The sequence below is a fragment of the Rhipicephalus microplus genome, chromosome X (assembly GCF_043290135.1).
Source record: "Rhipicephalus microplus isolate Deutch F79 chromosome X, USDA_Rmic, whole genome shotgun sequence".
NCBI classification, from domain to species: Eukaryota; Metazoa; Arthropoda; class Arachnida; order Ixodida; family Ixodidae; genus Rhipicephalus; species Rhipicephalus microplus.
Genome location: NC_134710.1, coordinates 20,527,018 through 20,553,100, shown reverse-complemented (window position 1 = coordinate 20,553,100; position 26,083 = coordinate 20,527,018). Strand labels below are relative to the sequence as shown.

The window sequence follows — 26,083 nt, the reverse complement described above, 5'->3', positions numbered from 1 at the left end:
GAGCACAAGTTCTTAGGCTTAATTCTGTATAGTAAAGTAACGTTCATATCACACATTGGGTCTTGAAAAATTAATGCATAGAAACAATGAATGTCCTTAAAGGTGTTGTCACGCACTACCTGGGCAGTGACAATAAGTGTTTGATAGATCTGTACAAAAGCCTCATATGCTCACTTGGACTACGGTGCAATAATCTATCATTCCACCACACCAAGCGCTTTGCATATGCTCACTTGGACTACGGTGCAATAATCTATCAATCCACCACACTAAGCGCTTTGCAGATGCTTGATTCTGTCCATCATCTGGGCATTCGCCTATCTATTTGCGCCTTTCACACTAGACCAGTAGAAAGCCTTTACGTTGAATCAAATTAGTGGTCACTCCATCTGCAGAGGTCCTATTTATCATTTGCATATTTTCTGAAGGTTACATAAACAAGAAACACCCTTCACGCCCAACTGTCAATGACTTGTCCACTTCTACCCTTTTTTATAACCGCCCTTAGCTACGAGAGCCCTACGCACTCTGTGTGAGGAGCCTTGTCGAGGAAATGGGTGTGTCCATTCTAGAACACTGTTTGACGTTTATTTCTATTTTCCTGTACATAGGAAAAAACGAAGCTAAAGCAAAAGGCTGTAAAGCCTGACGGAGGCTTTTGCTCTGAAATACAGTCTGGTACACAACTTAGATGCTGTGGTGAGCAGTCGTCAGTTGTTACACGGTGGTTTATGGTAAGGCGCATCTCTGATGACAACATCTGTTCGTTCAGCACCGCTGAGCGCTTTTCTGGTGTGCTCTTCATTATCGATGCTTCACGTCCGTTGGCAATGAACGGCCTTTGGTAGAATTGAAACTTCTGTAGTGCTTCGACCTTCATGTAAATTAACACTGGTTGATGATAGCCCAGCAGGGCTATCAGTGCCATTTGTCTCTCAGTGCCATTTCATCGAACGGAATTACAAAAAATTGCTTCGTGGACATGTACTTTGGGGGCATACATTTGTCCACACCGTTTTTGAAACTTAATTCAGTCATATGGCAAAGATACTCAGGAAAAAGCTGCCACCCATGCACAATAGCTAAAGATTTGGCAGACCGTACGTCCTTCAGCATACTAACGACGAGCTATTTATATGAACCCTTCACTGCTGGCAGTATGCAGAGCTTGAAAGCATTTTAGCGTCTTCTCTTGGATTGCCAGGTAGATGGCACGCTTTAAAATGTCATCGCCCCTTTCGCTGCTATGCACGCTACTGCTACCTCTGGCACCTGTACACTTTGCCAGTGCATAGTTATCTCACGATGAGGGTGTACTTTGTACGTCTTGTGCTTTCACCACAAAGTTTCAGTTCAAGTTACAAAGCCCACGTGGTCACTTGTCTCGCTGCAGCAGCCGCATTTGAGAAAAAAGCGCGCTACTCATACACGAAGGAGTAGCAATTGTTGTGACAATTGTTAGTATGAACTCGTGCTGTGTGTGTTCTTTTAGTGCGTTCTTTGTGCTTGAGCTGCGCACTGCAAGTTTCGAGCTGCTTGGCGTCCTTCGTGTGAAATTCTAATTAGGTGCTTGTGCATTCATTGGTTCGCCCTTGCAGCCAAACTATATGACTTTTTTGTACTGCCACGTGCTGCAGGTCCTGGAGCGCTCCCTCGAGGTGGTTGATAGCGTGAATGTGTCTCTGAGGCTGTGGGACACCTTTGGCGATCATGACAAGGACCGCCGGTTCGCCTACGGAAGGCAAGCAATCAAATTCTTGTTTGCTATAAAAAAAAAGTTGTCTTGGTGGTTACATATTGGTTTTTCCTTCCCCAATACAATGCTCTAAAACAACACAAAAAGAAGACACTCACAAAAAAGAGACATATGGCAGGTACACTAATTAATGAAGATTATGTTCCTTTTGAAATGTAACACGTACCCTCAATAGGGGATGGGCTCACAGCAGGGTGGTTGGATTCACCTAGGCAGAAATAATTGAAACAGTGTTTTGTAATTGAGAAGTGGCAACAAGTGAGGACTCATTTAAGTAGAAAATTAGTTAAAAATAGTGTGAACACAAAAATTATATTGTAGATAATTATTAACATGGCCTGCAGTCCGCAAAGAATGGCTTACGTAATTTTCATAATGCAATTGGTGTCAGTAAAATAGTAAGAGAATTTGCGCTAAAAATGTAAAGCTTTCTCTATGAAACCACCTGATAAAGTTATCAAACCTCCGACGCGTCGATCTGTGTGCACAAAATCCAGGTGCTCTTATCGCTCCACCTTTCTAGATTTCTTTTTTTTTTTCAGTTTTACACGTGTATATGTACACGTTCACATAAACACACTCTAATATGTGTTTAACATTACAAAATTTAAGAAGCAAATTACGAATGTGATAATCCAAACCCACTTATAGGGTGCGTGTGCTGAAGATTGGTAATGTATGAAATATATCTGTTGTAATCTTTGTTTTTTATTGTTATCTTTCATATACACACAAATTGTATGTATTTCAGTATATGTTAATAGTGCTGATAATGTCTTTGTATTTGGGTGCGTGTGCTGAAGATTGGTAATGTATGAAATATATCTGTTGTAATCTTTGTTTTTTATTATTATCTTTCATATACACACAAATTGTATGTATTTCAGTATATGTTAATAGTGCTAATAATGTCTTTGTATTTATCGCTAAGGAACAGCTTTGTTTGAATCTTTAACTGATATTTTCTGCACTTGTTGTAATGATCATCACTTTTTAAAATAATTTATATGTATAATCTTGAATTCTCTATGTACTGTTTTGCTGTACTTGCCCGAGGTGCCTCACGAAGAGTGGGCCTAGTCAGGAGATGCTCTCTCCTTTTGCCCCCTTCGTGGGCAATTTTGTGAAGAATGCCCAAATAAAATAAAATAATAAATAAATAAATAAATAAATAAATAATGTACATAAGGAGTGGTTGAACCGTCCACTTCCCTCGAGAGAAATTTTTGAAGCCCTTATATCTCGGTACAAAAGACAAGCTCGGAGCCCCTTGGGGAAAAAACGTCCAATGTACAGAATCTTGGAGGGAACTACCAGTCCATGCTAGGCATTAAAGTTGTTTAAATGGACATACCTCAATATGAGAGGCCGCGGGCATCATCTCAAAATTAATCCACTTTTTGGAAAATTAATCTAAATTCCACAAAGTAGGGCTGAAAAGTCAAAAACCTCACATCAAATTACACGTTTCAAAAGACGTGGTCGATCAATGCAGCACTGTATGTCCATCGTAATGGTCATACACTGGTCACTTTTTTTTGCAAGGAATTGACCTCTTTTCTGTCACATTCCGTAGTGTCTGCTGTGTTATGGTAGGGTGGTTTCATTTGATTTCTACCACTATTGTTAAAAGCTGCTGGCAGGTGTTATGCTGAAGGTCTGACATACAAGGCCCATTACAGCAACACAGTGTACCACTGATTTGGCCAATCATTGGTGCAAACATTTATTGGAATGAGCGCTGTGTTTAAAGCGAATGTGTGGTCATATGAGGTGATTGCACTTGGCCACTCCTGGGAATGAGCATGCCACAATTCTTGAGTTTACACATTGCTCATCAATATAGCAATCACTGGTGCATGGAGCTTTAGACTCTTAAATTTAGCTGCACAGTTTGGATAAATTAGAGCCCACATACCTCTGAAGCTTCTGGATGAGGAGAATAAGTCGTAAATTTTTCACCGCTGTGTGTCAAACACTTTTAATGATGACCAACTTCATGGCCCCTTCGAGGAAATTTCTTTGAGAAGTTTATTTCCTCTGTATTTGTAACATTTGTGAATTGGAGGACACAAGAAAAGTTCTCATTTATCTAACTTTTACGGAGTGACATGAACATGCATGAATATTTACATCTCTGAGGTTTTTTGGCAATATAAATGGAAGTAATCATATGTCTTGCAGAATAAACAATACACACTCACACACATATTTGTATATTCAGACATGTAGCATTAGAGCTAATTTGAGACCTGATATTGAAATTTGGGTGGTGGTCATCTGAGCTTGTTCAATTTATCACTCTTTTTCTTTCTTAGGTATATGCCTCTCGGGTTCTGAAGCCCATCAATACTTGATGGACCCAAACTAAGCAGAGTGTGTATATGTTTTCAGGTCAGATGTGGTGCTGCTCTGCTTCTCAATTGCGAATCCAGTGTCCTTGCGAAACTGCAAGGTAGTCTGGTACCCAGAGATCCGTCAGTACTGCCCCAACACACCCATCATTCTGGTTGGCTGCAAGAATGACCTTCGCTACATGTACCGTGATGAGGCATATCTCTCCCTTTGCCGTGACCGCAGTCCTTTCTTCAGGTTTGTAAAATAATCTAATCTTTCTAAAGCAAATTTTGTGTAAAAGTGAATAATTATGTAAGTACAGTTGAACCCTTTTATAAGAGGCACTGATATAAGAGACAAATGGGTATTAGAGACACCAGTGTGCCTACAGTAAAATACGGGTTGATAAGAAAATGCGTACGTGGTACTCTGCTTATAAGAGACATTCCATATAAAAGACAAGAATTGTTGCCTGCAGAATGCTTCTTATAAAGGGGTTCAACTGTATGTATAAATATTATCAGTTTTTTTTTGTCTACAGGATATAGTATATTAAAAACAATATTTTTAATTGCTCTTGAATAGACTTTGCGATAGTCATGTTTATTTCTCTCTCTCTTTTGAACTTCATGCGACAGTTGAGTAGAAATATGTGAAACCTGTCACCACTACAACTGCTCACCTAACTTAATATTTTTCTGTACTCTTTCTTATCTCACTATGTAGGGCACTGGTGAATAATTTGTGTATTGTGTACTGGGCTGTATCTCTTGTATTGTCATCTATGAGAATTGAAATACACTCAGACCTCTATCTAAATAACCCAAGTATAATGAAATCTTGGTTATAGAAAAGCAAATCAATAATATCCTTGCAATAAATAAAGTGATAGGAATAAACCTTTATAACGAATTTTTGGATATGACGAGCTTATTTTTGTTTAAAATGAAACTTTGTTATAATGAAGCTTGAGTGCTATTGTATGTATTTTACACAGCAAAAAAAAAAAACCTATATTTTCTTGTTGCTTCCTTTTGGCTGTTTTGACAACCAATGCGGAGTCCTGGCGTATCTCTCAGTTGGTGTTGATCATAAGAAAATAAACATATATTGACATTTCGGAGCCACTACAAGTGCACTATCCACAGTGTAGCTAGGTGCAACTGGTGGCTATTGAAAAATCATCACTTCCTCTTGCACCCATTTTCGCTATCAACAAGAAAACTATAGGGGCCTCGAAACATCAGTATACGTTCATTTTTTCAATTAATCACACTCACCTGGCAATCTTTTTTCAAACCCTGGTCTACTAAACACTATGATGATATTCACGTTGTCTACTTTATCGTTCAACTATCAAAACGAATTAGTAGATTTGCCTATAGCTTCTGCCACGGGGTAGCATGTGAGTCTGCATTTTATTTATTTTAAAATGTCGCACATGCTCCTGGGAGCATTGCATTAGCAAGGAAGTACAAAAAAGAGTATAAAGCGTGTACATGGGAAATGGAAAGAAGTGTGAACAATGTGGTGTACTGTTTTCGCCATGTAATTTTCACCATGTAATCTCAGTTTTAATGTGATAGTAGTTGGAATACCGCTGGTAAGAAGTGGCCAAACGCAGCTTGAGATGACTGTTGGGGCACATACATGGAGCGGCGTGATCAGGAATTTTCATATAGTGTCTGAAGAAAACAGCATATGTTGCATACATGTAAGTCCAGAGCAATAAAGAAGAAAATGATAGAATATATAAAATACAAAAGCATAATATATCCACACATGTTTTAGAAAAAAAATTGTGGGTGCTGTAATGTTATTTTCTGCTCATTTGCTCTATAATTTTATAGCATATAAAAAGAGCCAGTAAAAGTTAATACTAAAAATAACAAACATAGTAGTAACATCAAACATTTAAAAAATAGCAAACAGCAGTATATGGAAGACAAGAAGAAGAGAAAACCTGTATGGTACTATTAATATAAGAATAATTTGCTTCTTTCATTTACTTACAACTTGTCATCTTGCTATGTTGTTATGAAAACAGATAATGTCGGTAAAGAATGGATGCAATACTCAACTATTGAGGGGTGAATGAATATCTAGGGGCTGATACAGGAATATGTTGACTTGTCGAAGAAAAAAAATGCTCTGTTCTCTTTTCTCTATTTTGTGAGGAAACTTAGCTGCAGGCATACAACCGTGAAAGTAGTGCCTTCATTTTTAATATTGAGGTGTTTCTTACTAGTGAGTTCACTAACAACGCTCTCAGATGCACCTGTACAAGTATGGTAGACTTAACATGAATTTCATTGACAGCCACTTTTGCCAGTACTATGATACAACTGTGAACTGAAATGCGTACTTTTTTTTTTAATTTGTGCTTGCACCTTTCATGACAACAGAAACAGTGTATCGTAAAACAGTAATGTTTCTGAACTTCATTGATTAAATATTTTGATATTGCCTAAAGCAGTGATTGTGCTTAGTGGCATCCAGCCCTTCAGTTCATGATAACATTGATCATAAACACGTTGCTCACCTGAAGAGCATCATACATACTGAGCACATTTTGCTTGTCATCTGACAAATTTCTAGGGTATAAACTAGGCAGTACATGTATCGTAGAATGGGATATGTCATATGTGACATTCTTTTCTTTCTAAATAATTAGCTTCTGCCAACTGCACCGATAGTACTTTAATACTGAATAACTAAATAATGCCTTCGGTCACTGGCAACATTACTCGGAAGCTTTGTTGCAAAATAAGATGAGGGCCTTTTGAGTGACATAAATGAACACACCAGTGCATGCAAGCGCATTTTTTTTGTGTATGTGTCGTGCAAGTAGTGCTAAACTTATTTTGCACCCCTATTGAATAACCAGAACATTGCATTTCTGAAGATTTTCATGAGCATATAGGACTTTGATAAAGTCTAGGTGCAGGTAGTTGTGGGCTTGTGCCAATTGTGCCAACCTTCGTACTTCAGCCATCTGAGATATTGTTATTAAACCTGGAGGCATCTCAAAAGTCCTTTCAAAGTATTACTTGAGACATTTTTTTTTTATTTGAGCATGAGTACTATCTGAAAATGCAAATTCAAGAACCTATGCATGATAAGAAATTACCAAAATACCAGTTATTTACAAGAAAAGAGAGTTGTTTTCTTTTACTAAATAACAAGTCCTACATATACCACGCATACTTTCTTTTTATATGCCCTTATAAATGTTCTTTCTCTCTCTCTCTCTCTCTCCCAAATTACACAGGCACATACGCTCACACACACGCACGCGCGTGCGCACAAAGGAACAGAAGCTTTCTGGGTCCAATGCAATATTCACATAAAAGTAAAAAAGACACAAAGCAGTTTTATTAACGTTTCGTACGTGTGTATGTTTGAATTTTTCATATTTTCTCGTAAATTTTCCCTATTTTCTTGCGTTATAAATGCATTTTTATTCAAGAAAAATCGGATCAAAGTTAGGGGTGCGTTTATTATGCAGGGCAAATTATGAAAACGTTTTCGGTAAGAGCAAAAATGTAGTAATGCAAAAAAAAGTTAAACCGCTCAGCTTCTTTGTCGCACTTCACTGATCTTCGGTGGTTGAAGGCACTATCTTCTGCAAGCTGTTCCTGTGCCGCCTGTGCAAACCATAAAAGCGTTTCAGGGCTATCTTTTCTCGCAGTCGTTTAACCGCAGCAGTGGTATCTGCTGTGATTTTAATGGGCGCCCAGGAGCGTACGCTACGACACCACTATGCACTTTGCCAACTTCGTGGCAACCTCGCAGGATGACCGCGACGCCATTGACATTGTAGCAAGCAACCAACATTGTAGTAAGCTATCACCGAAGCATCAAAAGAAACTGTGGATAACAACATTAATGTCAAAATATGGCAGCCTCCTCGATTGCAGCCGAAGTGAGAATCGGGAACCATGTTGGGGAAATAGTCACGATCTTTCCTGGGCGACAAGCGATTTCTTTTCGGTTTTCCAGGAAACCTGCAACCCGATGGCGACGATTGGCCCTTCGCGACAGCTATAGCAACAGAAAATCCTGTCGTTGCTCGAAACATTCCTGCATGCAGTTGGGCCTTATCGTATTTATAGGAAGCGACCGTGGGTTGGCGCGGGAAGTTTTGTGATCTTCGTTCGCCCTGTGCTTGTCCGCTGACATGTCTCTACACTCACATCGTTTGTGAACGCCGGTGTGGCGCATAAATATTTATAAAATACTGGAGGCATATATATATATATATATATATATATATATATATATATATATATATATATATATATATATATATATATATAGAGAGAGAGAGAGAGAGAGAGAGAGAGAGAGAGAGAGGTGATTCCATATTAAATCTACCCGGTATATTTTTGATAGTTTTTTGCTCATTCATTGTATGTTTACGATAAAACTAACTAGAGCTTTTAATTTATGTCTTCATATATACATGGGTCATTCCCTATCACGTGCTAATAATGCTAAAAAAAAGGTGTGCAGCTATATGTTCATGTGAGAAGTAGTTATTGAGGCATTATATTTTACAAAAAAAGTTAGTGTTGCCTAGGGTGCGAAGCCGTGAATGTGTTTTACAGGGCACCTCAAACTTTGGGCAACCAAGGGAAATGCCGTCGTGCTAAATAATTTATGTAATATTACTTGTTTGAGCAATTACTACGAAACAGTTTTTCGATTAATCTGAAAGCATGGCACTACACTTTTATGACTATGATAATTTATTATTTCTTGTTTCAACTTTCTCTATTTTTCATCCTGGTGAAACATTGCAATATGCGGCATGTTTAGTGTTTTTTATAAAAAGTAGATCTTCTTTCACAAGTAATATATTTGCATGTTCTCTTTTATAAGATTCTATATTAAAATTATTAAAATAATTTGTGAGCTAATGAAGTACAAACATCGTCAGAATAGTGACAAACTTGGGATAAATAGCATTTTGACTCATATTGCAGCTTAATTTTCAAAATGTAGCAGCCCAAGTAGAAGTATGGCTTATATATCACTGCATGGTATGCTTTGTTAGGCAGAAAATTTCAAAAAAGTGGTTTTTGTTTTAAGGGAGAAAACATTTTTCATCTGAACAACCACAATAGTACTACGAAGCGTGCCTTTGCCTCGCCTTAACTGCATAGCACGTCCGCGTGATGTTTCAGCGGGTGCTTTTCGACAGCGAATAACGCATGTCACACCACTGCTTGTCACTTGTTTTAGTAATACTGCTGTATAGAACGTCAAATAGGGGCAATACAGTCTACGTTCATTATAACGACCCTGCACACAACGAACTTTCGGATACAACAGATTATTATTCAGCCTAAGTTTTATCTGTGCGTTAAATTAATGGAGCAAAGTTTGCTTTTAATGGACCACAATACACTATCAGCTACAGCGGATGAAATTAGCAGCACTTGTTGTCGAAATCGGGGGCATAAAGCGAACTTTTGTCATGTTGATGCGGGCTGATAACAGACTTCACCACGTCGCTCTTTGCGAACTAAAGCCACGGTAATTTTAAATGACAGCTGGCAAGATTGATGGCTTCCGGCCAAGCCAAGCCTCGAACCAAGCCAGTCTAAGAGCAGGTTGGCGACTTGGTCATGCATAGACAAAGCTAGTTGATGCTGTTCTGTTGTTGTGTTCCCATGCTTGACTGTTCTGTCCACAAATTTTGAGGTGATGGCCTCCGGACAGCGTAAGCAAATTTCAATGAGTGACAAGCTCGAGATAGTGAACGCAGTCGTGCACGGTGAGAATCAGCCAGACATCGCAACAGCAATGGGACTGTGCAAGCATACTATGAGTTCAATTGTGAACAACAAGAGTATCACCAGCAAGCAAGTTGGGGAGAAATAAATTCCAAGCACTTCAGACTCTGCCGGGCAGCGTAACCAGATGTTGAGTCGCACTTTTAATGTGGCTATGTGATGCCCAATCTAGTGATATTTCGGTCAATGTGCTATTGCTGAGTAAGTGGGCCGAGTAGCTAGCCGTGATCCTCAGATCGAAGACAGTGTCCCTTTCAGCTACAGATGGCTGGAGCACTTCAAAGCAAGGCATGGCATCACATTCATGCATGTAGGCGGTGAACCCAACAGCGTGAGTGTCGACGTCATCACCGAATGGCAGACCAATGAGCTACGAGCGCTTCTTGCAAGGCACGACGAGAAAGGTGTATTTAATGCCAACGAAAGTGGTTTATTTTAGAAGGCCAAGCCGAATAGGACGTACACGGTGTCCGGCAGCCAGTGTCATGATGGTAAGCACTCTAAGAAGCGTTTGTGTTGATTTGTTGCAACATGAGCGGAACCAAGAAACCAAAGCGGTTGGTGATTGGGAAAGCCAGACAGCCTTGCGCCTTGCAGCCCATAAAGAACGTGCCAGTTGAATGGACTGCGAATAGAAAGGCATGGATGAAAAAAGACATGTTCAACAACTGGTTATTGCAGTTGAACCGGGGGATGACAAAGTAGTAGAGGAAGGTGCTACTCTTTCTAGATAATTGCTCCAACCGCATGAAGTCACCCCAATCGCAGCAATTGAGCTGGCCTACTTTCCGCCAAATGCGACCTCGGTACTGCAGTCAATTGACCAAGAAGTCGTACATTTCGTGAAGGCTTCCTACCAAACTTGTCTTGTCGAATGCCTTCTCTTTGACATGCAAAGCAATCAGGCGTCAAATATAGACGGCAGATTTCCTTCCGAAGTATTGTGAAGCACTTGGCAGCAAGTGAAAGGCGAAGCAATTAAAAATTGCCTCAGGAAAGCTGGTTTTCAGTAAAATGATGGCAGTTGTGATGAACATTCGTCCGTCCCAGATGACGAAATATTAGATCCATCTGTGGCCTCAAGTCAGGGAGGCTTTCGGGGCACACAGCTTCGCCGACTTCGTCACATTTGACAACAACGTCGATGATAATGTGGAGCTGATTGACAAGGAGGTGAAAGCTACAACCGAAGGCTGTTCTGAGCTGTCATCGGACAACGACAGCGAGCACGAAGATGAGTCCCCTACAGTCAGGCCGACTTTGAAGCAAGTGATTGACCGCATAGATAAAGTGAACGAATACTTCCAGCGGCAGTAAGACGACTGCAGTGTTGGTGCTGTAGTGGAGTGAAATGTGACGCAAAGTGATAACAGCATCGTTCAAGGGCTCTCCCCAATCACTGATCACTAATTTTTTCAAAGTAACTGTAAATAAAAAGCCTGTGTTTTTCATTAGATGTTCGTCACTGATTGATTAATGTAACATTGTTAGGCATTGCAACTTATGTTTTGAAAGCAACACGTTCTGGTGCTCCGATCCAGTGAGCTCTGCCGTCAAATTACAATATATAATGCTAAAGGTGCCTTGGTGCTGCTCAGTTCAGAACTCTCAGACCAACTTGGGGCCATCCGGCGATCCTTAGAACAGGGTGCAGGGGGGGGGGGGGGGGGGGGGCAGATATCGCATACTTCTGAGCAAAATTGCAACGATGGTCACACGGCAATGCAATCCCCTTTCTCCCGCACAAATTTTGAATATGTATTAGAGAGGTAGGATCAAACGAACTCATTTTGTCAGATTATGATGGTCCGTTGTGACGAGAGTAGACTGTAGTGCTCACTTTACGGAGTGATATCTTCCGCTCAGACCTTCTTAGGGCAGGTGATATTTAACCGCTTCTCAGTCTCAAGAGGCTAAATTATAATGCAGTCAGTGGCCTGCAAGACAGTATTAGGGCATTGTGTATGGGTTCTGATGTTTAATGCGCATGGTCTTAATAATAATTAGTGACATAATTTAAGTGTAGTTTACTTAAGGTCTTTTTATGATGTTTCAGGTGCCAGCCAATGTGTCGTTTACCACTAGTGGTAAATGTATCTTAGGTGTACACATTAGAGATTATTCGATATTGTGGCCATAATTTTCTACTTCAGTCACCATTTTTTGAGGGATTTCAGCATTTTTATTCCCCTCTTTTTTAATCGTCCAAAGGTACTGTAAATGTTTTTAATTTCAGAGAATGTTTGAAAATGTTTTTAACATTTACCTTGTAGTCGTTGAGATCAAAAATTTTTCTCTCCCTTGAAACTCAAACTACTCTTTCTAACATTTCTGCATGTATTACTAACTAACAGTACTATTCGAATATATCTAAGCAATATTTTTACTTGGACCACTACATTAAGAAATTAAGCTGCAATATAAATTGAAATGCTAATTTTCCCAACTTTGTCATAATATTTGGGCAGTGTTCTTGCTTCATTAGCTGGGAAAGTATATTCTTGATTTAATATAGGAACATATGAAACAGGAAACATAAATAGATTACTGACAAAAAATGTACTTTTTTCAATAAAAACGCTGAACATGCAGCACATTACAACTTTTTGTCAAGGCAATAAAGAAAGTCAAAATAAAAATAAATAAAGTATTATACTCATGAAAAAGTTATGCCTTGAGATTATGGAAAAAATGGTTTCGTATTAGTTGTTCGCACCAGTAATACCGTATCTACTCGCGTAATGAATGCACTTTTTTTTCTCGAAAAATCGTAGCAAAGTTGGGGGGTGCGTTTATTACACGGGGTAAGTTATATAAAAACTTTTCTGGGAGGGGGAACGACGACGAAGTGTATTTCTGCCGAACGCTGCCTATTTCGTTTGGTGTTTTTTGTGTGAATTTACGATTTATCTGAGGATCATTGCTCTCCTGCGGGCAGCGATGGATTTAGACCCCACCATACGCAATCCGGACTTGGCGTCACCTTCGATGTCTACCTCAAGGAAGCGCAACAGCCGGGAGGATGACAGCATCAGTGACAGCACTGAACTGTACACGGCGAGTAGTGAAGACAGCGACGACGGTTTCATCCCTGCAGTGAAGCGTAAAGCTAAAAGGAGAATGGTCGGCGCGTCTTCGCCAGCTAGTGTCTCTACCGTCAAGGCGGCGTGCAGTTCCGAACGCCATACCATGCTTTTTGTTCCTGTCGACTCTTCGATCAACCTGAAGAACATGAACAGGCAAGTGATATCAGTGCGTCTCGAAGCTATCGTGCCTAATGAGATAAAGGATATTAGACTCAACTCACGGAAGAATATCTTGGCCATAGACGTTGAGCACCCGGCTGCGCTACATACCGTGCGAACTGTCACGGAGCTTGGAGGCATCTATCTCAGTACTTACATTCCGCAGGATAGTGACACGACGACGGGCGTCAATTATGACGTTGATGTTTCCATACCGAATGTAGACCTTCCTGTTCTGATAAAGCCAGCTACTGGGGCAACGGACATATTGCAAGTATGCCAGCTTGGCAAATCTCGTTGCATCAAGGTGACCTTCAGAGGTGATTGCATCCCATCACATGTAAAGATTGGTCATTTTTGTCACGTTGTCCGGCCATACATCCCAAGACCACTACAGTGCCACAACTGTCTAAAACTGGGTCATGTTAGTGCTGTGTGCAACAACAAGCAAGCATGCCCACATTGTGCCGGACCCCACAAAGCAGAGGCTTGCCAAGCAACGCTCCTAAAATGCAGCAACTGCAACGGGAACCATGAGACCTCATACAAAGACTGCCCAGTACTGAAGAAAGAAAGGAGCATTCTGAGACAAATGGTTAAAGACGGATCCTCACGAAAGGAAGCGGTAACGGTTGTTCAACAACGGCGTTCCTGTCGACGGCGGTGCTCGAAGAAAAGAAAAAGCAGTCCTGTGCCGAAGGTGCCTTCACTTACGCCGCCACCGCCACCACATCCGCCGCCACGACCACAGAGACCTCCTCCGCCCCCGCCACCAGGTGGGGTGCGTCCAGAGATGCCGGAAGACACTGTGGCGCAACAGAGAACATCCGGCTCGGACTGGCCCGCTTTACCGCGGGTACACGCGTCTACGGAACCACAATATCGACAGTCACCAACGAATATGCCCCCTGCAGGCAGTCTGTGCGCCCAAGAGGTACAAGTTTTTTCTGTATTGAGGTCGTTCATGAGTGTTATCCACACTCTATTGGATAGTCTACAGATCCTTGTCGCTAAATGCGCGCTGCAAATTTTGGACACACTAGAACCAGTTCTTGCCGGACTTCAGTAACAAGATGGTGCACCGTAGACCACATCAGCCTTTCCGAGAAAAAGTCAAGTGTGCTTCCATAATTCAGTGGAACGCAAGAGGTCTACAGTCAAGAATGCCTGAGTTCAGACAATTCATTTTCAAAAATAAGTTTCCCATCATCATCATTTGTGAACCGCATTTTTCAAAAATACCTCGACTGTCGGGATATGAATCGTTCATTTCTTCGTCGTGCATTGAGCGAAGTCAAGTTGCTGTGTACATCCGTGAAGAACTCACTTACGTTCTCCAAAGAGTAGAGTCTCACAATGGAAATCACTGCGTGTGTCTATATGTTAAAAAGAAGAAGTTGTCGGTTACGCTGGTAGGTGCATATATAGCGCCGTCACGTGGATTAGATCAACAGATATTAAATGGTATATTTGCAACGACTCCAGCACCTTGGATATTGATGGGTGACTTCAACGTCCATCATCCATTGTGGGGAAGCATCAGGACAAATCGAAAAGGCACGACCATAGTTGATCTCGCATCACAGCACGGGCTTCAGGTGCTGAACGACGGCAGCCCTACTCATCTCCGAGGAGTAACTTACAGCAGTTGCCTGGACTTGACATTAGTGTCGCATAGCATTGTCACGAAAGTCCAATGGTTCACAGATATTGAAACACATGGCAGCGACCATATCCCCTCGTACGTGACAGTCAGAGGTCTGGACGATTCTTCTTCCCCTGGACATTCAAGACTTATTGACTGGGAAGAGTTTCAGATATCAGTGTAGAGCAAGTGCATGCACGAACCGCCGGAATCCATTGAAGAAGTGATTAGTTGTGCAATTCAGACTTCCACGAAGATATGTTCGAAAGAATCGAGACGCACGGCACTCGACCAAGAGTTGGAACAACTTCGAGCAGTCCGCCGATGTGCCGAAAGACGATACAGACGCACAAAATCTATCTCCGACCTCAGAGAATCCAGACACATTCATAAAAAAATACAGCATCGAATGCACAAACTTCATGAACAACGGTGGAAAAATTTTTGTGACTCGCTAGACCCTCGAAAGCCCTTGTCTCTCGTATGGAGGACTCTTCGAGGTATTCACTCGCATCCGCAACAGCGTCTCCCCTTCGCCGCTCTGGCGCTACATCAACGTCGCTCACAGCTTGATGTTTCTGGGGAATTTTGTGCAAAGATCGCCGGCGACATCTCTATACCGATCGATCTATTGCCACAGGATGTTCCAGTCGCACGAGATCAGCAAATGGAGGTTGCATTCATCATGGAAGAACTTCATACGGCATTGAACACATGCAGACGCTCATCGTCCCCAGGTCCGGATGGAGTGACCTATACTGCCCTACGTCACCTAGGCCCGAAGGCAAAGCGCTGTCTCCTGGACATTTTCAATAAGTCTTGGCATGATGGAATGGTGCCTGATGAGTGGAAGTGTAGTTGCCTGGTGCCTTTGCTGAAGCCTGGAAAGCCTCCATTCGATTTGGCATCATACCGGCCTGTAGCACTAGCAAGCTGCGTTGGCAAGGTCATGGATAGGATGCTCCTTACACGCATGGAATGGTACCTGGAACATTATAACATCTATCCTGATGCTATGGCTGGTTTTCGACGAGGTCGGTCCTCAGTTGATAGCGTTATTGACTTAGTGACCTCTGTTCAGCATCAGAAAGCTCAGAAGCGGCTGTCCGTAGCTCTGTTCTTTGACGTGAAGGGTGCCTATGACAACGTGACCCACGAGGCTGTTCTCAATGCTCTTGAAGCAGCTGAACATGGAGGTCGTGTCTTTTGATGGGTAAGAAACTACCTCACAAAGAGATCCATGTTCGTTTTAACTGAAGATGGGTCTACAAATAAGTATTTCACAAGTCGTGGGGTGCCACAAGGCGGTGTTTTGAGTCCAACTCTTTTCAACCTGGTTCTCGTGGGGCTCACCAAAATGCTGCCACAGACGGCTTATATATCTCTCTACGCTGACGATATCTGCATTTGGGCGTCCGGCGTGACAGGGCCTCAAGTGCGCGCAAGAATACAGAAAGCGGCAACAATGACATCGACATACCTTCGCCAGCAAGGTTTGACTATCGCCACAGAAAAATGCGCAGCGATGGCGTTTACATGCAAACCGATGTCTTTCTACTCATTGTGCATCGATGGCAGATCAATGCCATATAAGAGCACTCATAGATTCTTAGGTGTCATCGTAGATCGCGACCTAACCTGGAGCCTGCATGTCACATACCTGAAGAAAAAGCTCATTGGCATTGAGAATGTATTCAAGTTCGTCGCCGGAAAATCATGGGGCCCATCCGTGCACTCTATGTTGCAGCTTTACACAGCCCTCTTTCTCGGAACTCTCCGGTACAGCCTTCCTGTCCTGTCCAGCACGTGCAAGACTAATATTCGTGCACTGCAAAGTGTACAAGCCCGAGCACTTCGGACATGCCTTGGCCTTCCAAGATGCTCATCGACAGTGTCAACTATTGTTATTGCACAAGAACAACCGGTCACAACGCATATCATTGTCGTGACGCTGAGAGCGCACATTCGGCATTTATCACGGCTACCGTCACATCATTTAGCGTGTTTGACAGCTCGGAGGCCCCATTCTTCGTACTGTGGTATCGTGACAAAACATCAGGACATACTACCGCCTGGCTTCAAACTTGCGAAATTCCTAATTACATGGTTACATGTAGGGGTTGGTTGTATTCTGCCCATTTTTTTATCACCTGATTGATAGTGGTATTAATATGGTTCATTGCAGTGTAGTCTGTTAAAAATACTGCTTGGTCTTTTGGTTGATTGAATTCTAATGCCGTCCTAATTCTATTGGCTATAATTTTTGTAAATCCGCCTGGCTTCAAACTTGTGAAATTCCTAATTACATGGTTACATGTAGGGGTTGGTTGTATTCTGCCCATTTTTTTATCACCTGATTGATAGTGGTATTAATATGGTTCATTGCGGTGTAGTCTGTTAAAAATACTGCTTGGTCTTTTGGTTGATTGAATTCTAATGCCGTCCTAATTCTATTGGCTATAATTTTTGTAAATAGCTGTAGAAAATGGACAGTAAGCTGATCGGCCTGTAATTTTTCAAGTCCTTGACGTCTCCTTGACGACCCAAAGTTCTTGACCACACGAAGATTCTTAGCACCCTCCGCTTCCTACGATTTTTTATGGTATAATGCCTCGATAACAACTACTCACATTCACATATACCTGCACGCTTTTTGTTTTAAAATGATGTGCACTTGATATGGAATGACCCATGTGTGTATAAATAAAGACATAGATTAAAAGCCTAACTTTGATCATATAAATACTACAATGGATGAGCAAAAAACTATTTTGCTCTATCTGTAAATACTGAGACTGAGGAGCTAGCAAAAGTATATGCCTCACTCTATATCTGACAGCCCATTAAGTTGCTTCTGAATGCAAAAACTTTCTACCTGCTTAAAAATTTGCATTTGATGTCATGTTCGCTGCAGTGCCTGCTGGTGAACGAACTTACTGCAAAAAAAAAAATAGAAGTCTGGAGAACTTTTTAATACAAAATACATGTTTTGGTCTGTGATATGTTCTGAACAATCCTCCTTTTTTTTAAAATTAAATGATAGGTAGCATAGATACAAATAAAATAAACTGTGATTCACCCATTTGTTCACTGAAGTTTTGTAGTTGAGGAAATTTTCAGCCTTGTCTCAGATTAATATCTTTTTCATGCTGTTGCTCTAAAATTTGATCTAACCAGGAAGCTCGTAGGTTGCTGTGTCAAGGCGAATTAATCAACATCAAGGATGTGGACAATGAAAGTGCTGTATGATTATACTGTTTTTTTTCTAGTTGACAGTTGTGACACACTGTTTAAAAACAAGAAATGTGCAAAAAAAACACACACACACATAGTGCGCAAGATGAGTCCATGATTTGTGTATACTACACATGTTTTTTTTTTTGTGTGTGTGTGAATCTTTCTTTGTGTTCTAAAAACTCACTGCAAGTGTCATATATGGATAACAAACTAGCCCCTTCTGTGACCCGTCTTTTTTACCATATACTGATGTTCTACAACAGAAACTGCATAGATTGTGGTATTGTGCTGGAAATTGGTGGACGAGAATCTTTCCCTTTGGTGGCTACCTCGTATACTTTCACAGAATTGATTATCCGAGCGCACACATGGTTTTATACTGGAGCTTGATGTGGGAGAGTTTATGTAACCTACTTCAAAAAAAAAGCAGCACAAAGACACCAGAGATTGCATTTCTTATGCAATCTCAAGACAGAGATTGAAGTTTTTATTTATCCAATACTTATAGCATTATCAGAGGCCTTATAATGAGGGTGCATATAATATAAGCAGTACTTCACATCACTTCTAAACAGTAGAGGTAAAAAAAAGTTGGTACAATAATTGATAAATTACATACACAGCCAGTATGCAGAGAAACAAATAGCAGGAAGTCATAGAGCATTAAGTTAACAAGGCATAAAATGTATCATTTGATATTTAATTAACCACAACAGCAAGTAATCTATTACATTCTTATATTGTTCTAGAAAAAAACGACATTCTGAAGGATTCTGTATTGCAAAACATTTTGCGCTCCTTAAGTGAATGATCGCCCCATGTGGATACCTAATAAGGTTTAAGTAGTATTATACTGTTGCTAATTAATGTAAAAAATATTATTCAAGAGTTTTAGATAAAGTTTCTTTCTGCAATCTTCTAGTTACTCTTTTATGGGTTGGAGGCATATTTATTCTTCATGTATAAATGCAGTTGTTTGTTCAAATAAAATTTAGGCAAAAGTTTGTGCCTACTTGTTGGAAATGTTTTCGTGTCCTCATGTTTTCATGCTACCTTTTCTTTTTTTTAAGCTTTTATGTGGGTCTGCTGATGCCAAATGCTTTAACGACCCTTAGTTGCAGTGCTTTGACTGCACTTGCAGTGAAAAGGGCCATGACACATTCGGCCACCATTTTGTGGTCTACAACAAAAAATAGAAGTAGATGGTCCATTAGGCATACCCATGTTTGAAAAGTAGTCTATAAAAGAATATTTCAGTATGAAACAAGTCCTAAAAGTCCCTGCCCACTGCCTGTAACCACCATTTTGCTTTGGCATGTATGACATCGTGCGCTGAATGGAGTGAAGCCGTCGTCTTCTACTGAAGTCACAGCTGCTGCAAATTGTTTAGTTTCAGTGCCAAGCCAAAGACAGCTAAAACATTGCGATGTCACATGCGGCTGACTATGGAACAATATTGTTCGCTGGCTGGCATGCAGATTCTCATACAGCAAGCTGCTTGTTACATCACGGCTCGCGAGTGCACCAGTGTTGCTAAACTCTGAGGCCGTTGACGCGTTATAAACATATTTAAATATAAATGAAGTGCTTGACCGAGTGCACCGACATTTTGCGACCTTATTTGTGAATGCACAAGTATTAACCCACATAACACAACTTGAGATAAAAAATTTAGTGTCGTGGCCTCTTTAAAAGAACTTGTTCATCTCATCATCAGCTTCACATTTTTTCTGTCTCTATTTATTTGGCACCCATCATAGATTGCTTTGCACACCCCTGGCTATATGCAGATGCTTTTACATTTACATGTTACACATACAAAGCAACAACTCCAGTGTAGCTATGGTTTAGCAGCTTTATAATTGCAGTTACGAGACTACCTTTGTTAAAGAAATGCTGAAGAGAGCCATGTGTTAGCTTGGTCAGAGAATACACTTCAGCTATTGAAAATTCAATCAGTCTTATAGTGTGAAGAGGATTTACAAGTCTGATTTTGGGACATCAAACCCCACATTTCAATCAATCAATCAAGGGTTGACAAATCAGAAAAAAATATTAAAACAAACGAGACAATGACATAGCAATCTAGAAGTACCCACACTAGCTGCCTGTAATGTTATAGATACTTTGGCAACATCTTCTTCACTGTAATGAATCATTAATTAAGAAAGCTAAGTGAACACACATAACAACATTCTAGGAAACACACGTGACCATGGTGTTGTTTTTTGTCAGGACCACAACTAGCTTGATGACCTCTGGCTGTCAGTGAGGTGCCGTAAGATTAAAAATTGAAGAGTCCCACTTTTTTGAGAAATAAAGGTTTTTTTGTCTTTGCACCTCAATGTAGGCTTGTCAGGCTCAATTTTTTTGCTGGATTTAGATTTTATATTGGTTTTTCATGTTTTTTTTTAAACATATCAAAGAGGTTTTACTGTACTGGGTGTTTTATAAAATTCTTGCATATAGGGAAGGCAAAATAAATTGCTGAAAGGTTTCATAATTTTACATAGAAGTTGAGATAAGTTATTTCTTCTGGATTACCTTTGCAACAAAATATATTTGAAAACAACTTTAGACAGTGATAAGGCTAGTAGTTATGCAAATTAAACTAGTCAATGTTTACATTAAAAAAACCCTGCAGTTGATGACAACGGACAACTTGGAAATGCAGCGTCTGAGGAGCATCAAAAGGATGCACAAAGTTGTGGCAGATAATTTTTAGAGCGTAAAACAAAAAATTACACCATCTTCTGCTAAAGGGAACCATGTGTAGATGCGAAGCAACGGGCGCTAACACTTACACTAGCAGCAGCGTTGTCGCTGGTGCTCATCGCAATGTTGCGCAGAAGAGAAACCTGGGGAGGCGCAAAGCACACAGTGATGGACCGGCATTTCCTACTGGAACATGCCGATCTCTGTTAATGAGCAATGAGAGACAGAAGACACTTATTGAACACAGAGACCCGCCGTCTACTTTTCGTTAATGCGCATGCTGCGAATTTTCATTGTTCAACAATGCACAGGAGAAATCTCCCATGGGCACTACCATGGAGGTCAAGCTCCAGTGCCTGTATACATGGGTTGGCCAAAGAATGGTTGTGCAGCGTGAGCAGTCAGTGTTTTTAATCAAGAATCTCGCTAGCAGATGCTGCTTGCTTCGGTGTTGTGAGGCGAGAGACGGAGGAGCATAGGAGAGGAGGGAGGGGGAGGAGAACGCATGTGCAGTGAGGGTGGTCACAGAGCACTCCAGATTGAGTTCGATGCTGAGAAGCTTTGCATCTAAAAGGCAGCTTCATTGTCAAAACCAAAATTCAAAATTCCACTGCCAGAGTGCCTAGCTGCCTTGCCTTTAGCAGATGGGCATGAGTGATGTGACTGCTTGCACATCACCTTGAGTTAAGCATGAATCGGGCAATTTTACTAAGTTGCGATCTTACTTGATCATACTCACCCAGCATTCATTAATGAACAGTTGTGTAACTCATGGGAATCTGCTAAAGAACTCAGCAGTTGCTGTTTGACTGTTCAGTTTCACTTTTCTGTTTGAAATTAGACTAGATTGATTGTATGTATAGATTGATGTATGGTAGAACTTGGCAGCCTGAGCTTTCTCTTGATGTTGTGATGAGCATCTTGTGTAATATACTTCAATTTGTCCTTTTGGGTCAATTGTCTGGCTGTTTTGGTTAAAAAGTTATTATTCTGGTTAGCATAATATTTTTGTATCATTGTTCCTTTGTGACATCCTGTACCCTACTGTGATTAAAAAACCCAAAGGAAATAATTTGATTTTATTACCAATTATGAAAATTTCTAATGCATTTCCTAAAACCCCTTTTATGTTTTAATGCCAATCATACTGCAAGAGTTTTGTCAAGACTAAACTTTCAGCAGACAAAGTTTTACTAGTGCCTCAAGAGGATATAAGCTTCAGAAACTTAGTTCGTATAAGCAGAATTTATGTTTTTGGATGGCTACAAGTTTGGAACTGCCTGCCACTATGTTTTACATTATTCATCACTTCTCAGGTCTTGTACATCTGCTTTGCCTGTGGTGTACTAAGCTGGCATAACTGTGGTTGTCTGTGCTCGTGTTTTTGCAGGGGGCACCATCCCTGCGTGTCTTGCAGGTTTCCAGAGTTTGGAAGGTACACGCGTTAGCCTTTATATCAACGTACTCATTCCGTAGAGAGCTTTCTTGGGTATCTGCTTGCGGGCATTATCTAGAGACTGTTGCATCTTGTTCTTGCTGCATGTGCCAACAGCCTGTTAGTGAGCATCATTGCACAAATGCATGTCACTGTATGCTTGAAGATTGTAGTATATTTTTGTTTTCTTGCTCACGCTCTGCTGCACCAGCATAAAAGCTGCGTTTTTTTGCAAATTCTTTCTTTACATAATTCATACATGTTAACCTATCCTGAATGCACATACTAACTTCATCATCTTTATTAACACTGATTTGTGCGGCTTGTCTCAGATATGTTCTGGACCTAGAAGCCAAGAAACTTACACATTACTTGGGATTGCTGCCTTGAACTTTTGATGGAAGCTGCCATAGTAAATATAAAAGGGTTGAAAGTTCAACCCAATGTTCTATGCTCCAGTACTTTTACCGCAGCGTTAAATAGCTTGTTTCGCTAAAATTTTGGCATTGGTTTTGGTGTCGACATCGGTGTTGGCATTTGTGTGGGCATTTCGGTTGTGATCAAAATATCACCATCTTATCCATGACCAAAAAATCGAGAAAGATGCAAAATAAAATAAATTAAAATTTTCGGGTCTGAGTGAGGATCGAACCCAGGTCGTTGGTGTGGCAAGCAAATGTTCTACCACAGAGCCATGAAATTTGTTGATACTGCTTTTGGGAAGGACATTGTATGATTGTCATCTAGTGGAAGGAGTCTCCTTGAAGGACCGTTGACTCCGAAAGTTTTGTTGGTGACAAGATTTGTAGCTTTGCATATGGTATTGCCAAAATTTAATCGTAAATACTCTAATGCATTGCATAATTTATGCTAGCATCTTTAATTCAAAATGATCTTGTGTCAATGCTAAACGCCTGCCTAAATACCATTAGAAACTAGCACCCCACGGCAGGACAGTGCCTGAGACTATGTGCGCTGAAGCTTCATTGATACTGAACATGCTGTTTTCAAATAGGGGGACCCGCTGGTACGGAAGAATTGCAATAAAAATGCTACCTTTAGTTATCAAAGTAGCGCATTTGTTTTCTAACGCCGTAGGCGACTATGCACTGTGGGGAAGCTGGTAAACAGGCCGCACCACCAAAAGCGGTCGCCCTCCACCTAGACTTTATGAAGTGACTGTCGTGCGCTCGGTAGCGAATAAACGGTAGTTACAAAATGGTGCTTTATTTGCTTTAGGTTCATGTCCTTAACCTTCGACAGCACAGTATTTGCGTGGATTCGGCGCCATTTTCGAAAAACATACTGAAATAATCAATGCTGTGGGCTTAGTGGGGCGCTTCTTGGATTTGCGGGACCTATATTTTGTGTTTGTGAGTTGTTGCTTATCTTTTATAGCTGGCGCCAGTTGACCACACGGCAGCAGCAGTGCGCGTTATTCAGCACTACGCTATGCCTTTGCGCTTTGCGTTACCAGGCAGACTAAGAAAAGCTTTTGACCTCGCTTGGCACAGTCCCAAAAGCAGGTGTTTCTTCTTCTTTCCTCGGTCATTGACAAGCCAGGCATGTTGACTGGTAATTGGCGTCTCGATTGGTGACAGGCTTAAGCAAGTCATCTGCTAAAATATAGTGCGGCTTCACCGTGTAACTATGGTTGCTAACCAGGCAAGATGGCAGACCTATGCGCTACTTGGGTCCCGTAGGGAGCATATACAGTTGCTCTAGAACGAATGAAACGATGCGGATGCTTTGAGCATGTCCCCCTCAGAAAAAAAAGAAAAACATTCTTGGTGTAAGGAGCCAAAACCATCTTTAGAGCAGCCCGAAAAGTGTTTGAAAGGGGTGACGAACAATATTCCTCGCTGGGTGCCATTCGGGGTATTGTGGGTTCCCCACAAACGCCAACAACACTTGCTTGACCTCTTTAACGTCACGATGGGGGCCTGTGCCTATGTCAAACCCCAGCAAATGCCGATTGCACCTGAATATTTAGACAAGCATGTACCCTTACTTTAAAACCAAATTTAAAAAAAATCCTATAAGCAATGCTCGTGACTAATGATCGATCAGATGTGCCCCTGCATGCAGGACTCTCACTCAACACAAGCATCTCGAGTTTCCAAATGTGGTGTCAGGGGTCCTTTAATGCATCATATATTCTGTGGCAGAAACATAGAATTGCGCCAGGCGTAAAAAGATGTGAATTGATGGAAGAGTGAGTGCGGTAAAGGCCCGGCTATTACAAATCGGTCAGACATATTCAAAGGGACACTAAAGTCAAATAACAATTTATGTCAGAGTGAAATGTATGACGTTAAAATGACAATATTTTCAACAGTTAGCAGGGCCTTACTTAATGAGAAATTAGGGTAAATGCACAAGAACACATGCTCTACAATAAGACATTCGCAAAATAATTCCGATTACGTCAGAGGTACCATCTACAATTAATCACTAGTAATCAAAGTAGCTGCACTAAATAAGGAACGTTCCGTGTATCAAGAGATGTAATAAAATGATGCTTGTTCATGTCTGTTTGATTCATGGAAAAAAAACCGCCGGATGTTACTATGAGGAATGACGCGAGTGGTTCAAAAGTTCAATTTTTACCTGGGTAAACTGGACAGGTGGTGCCATCTAGCGGGGCTCAGTTGAACCAAGCATGTTTGCCATCTCGAAGCCCGTGGCAGGAAATTGTTCAGTGACCATTGTTGCTGCTCTGGCTTTCGCTACTTTTGTCTTTCTGCTACTAGTGTTGGCGGCCGCGCAGTAAAGCCGGGTAATGTTGTGCACAGCAGCAGTTACGTGACATGCTCTGCTTGAGGCAGGTAATTTGATGTGCACTAACCCATCGCGGACCACTAAAACGTGATTTTTTTATAAAATAAGCAGTTCCATGGCACAAAAGTAACACTACAAGGTTTATGGACTGCTATTTGAACAATAAACGTCGACTTAATAGTTACTTGTACTGTCTCTTTAATCATTGTCATCAGCAGCAGAATCATCAACAAAGTGAACAGCTGCATAGGTTTACATGTTGCCCTATGGACGTGTAGTGGGCTCTTGGCTGATTCGCAAATGGAATAATTATGGCATGTGGACACTTAACTCTTTTGCTTCCACTTGAAAAGGGGCCATTTTGCTAGGTGTAAAGAAGCAATTTTTGTCACTAGATAATAATGCCTCATTTACATTATTTGGAATCAAACTGTAGCTAAAAGAATTTTCTATCCAATAACTTAAATGTATTATATATATTTATTATACACAATTAAATAGAAAAAGTTTAAAATGAAAAATTTCTGCAGTAATTGTACAGTTAACACTTTAAGAAGGAGAACAATTTATAAAATAATGAGGTTGAATATAATTAGATATACTTGTGTTGCAAAGTGATTGTACAAGTCTCAAGAATTATTGCCAAAAACTTTTTTCACAAAAAAGAAAGTTAGTGGGGGTGCTGTCGAGAAGGTTAGCCTGTGCAGCTTGCCATCGCAGACTGGGTCGGTCTGCTCTGAGCCCGTGACACCTAGAAAGGCAAGGAACGAACAAAAATGGCTCCTGCGCATAATATGCAAAGAAACCAGACCTGAAAATAACTCTGTGGTATTCCACTCAATGGTTTCCATGTAAATGAGGATTCCAATGCACGTCATCACTTCATCGGGAGTGAAGTTCCTCCATGAACTGCCCCTTTCCGCATATGTCTGCCTCTCTAAAACAAATATCCATGCATACTTGTTGGTGTAGTCGCTGATCATGCTGGTCAGCTGTGCAGTGAAAAACAGCTGGATGAAATTGGCGACCTGGAAGAAGCAGCGTGAGTTACTCTGGAGTGCACCTCTGACTTCGACTCCCGGGTTTCGTCTCGAAAGCCTGCACACGCTTGACAGATGCTGGCCAGGAGTC

General features: G+C 41.0%; 1 protein-coding gene across 7 annotated transcripts in view; it reads left to right on the top strand.

Moving 5' to 3' along the window:
* Positions 1-26,083, top strand: part of RhoBTB (Rho-related BTB domain containing) — a 344,465-nt gene that overhangs the window by 247,718 nt on the left and 70,664 nt on the right. For 6 of the 7 annotated variants that reach the window (XM_075881928.1, XM_075881926.1, XM_075881925.1 and 3 more), the window contains 3 exons: positions 1,638-1,741; positions 4,151-4,348; positions 22,127-22,171. In XM_075881928.1, coding sequence (XP_075738043.1) covers positions 1,638-1,741; positions 4,151-4,348; positions 22,127-22,171 — 347 coding nt within the window. The remainder of the gene's footprint in view (positions 1-1,637; positions 1,742-4,150; positions 4,349-22,126; positions 22,172-26,083) is intronic. The other variant, XM_075881927.1, reaches the window with a different exon arrangement.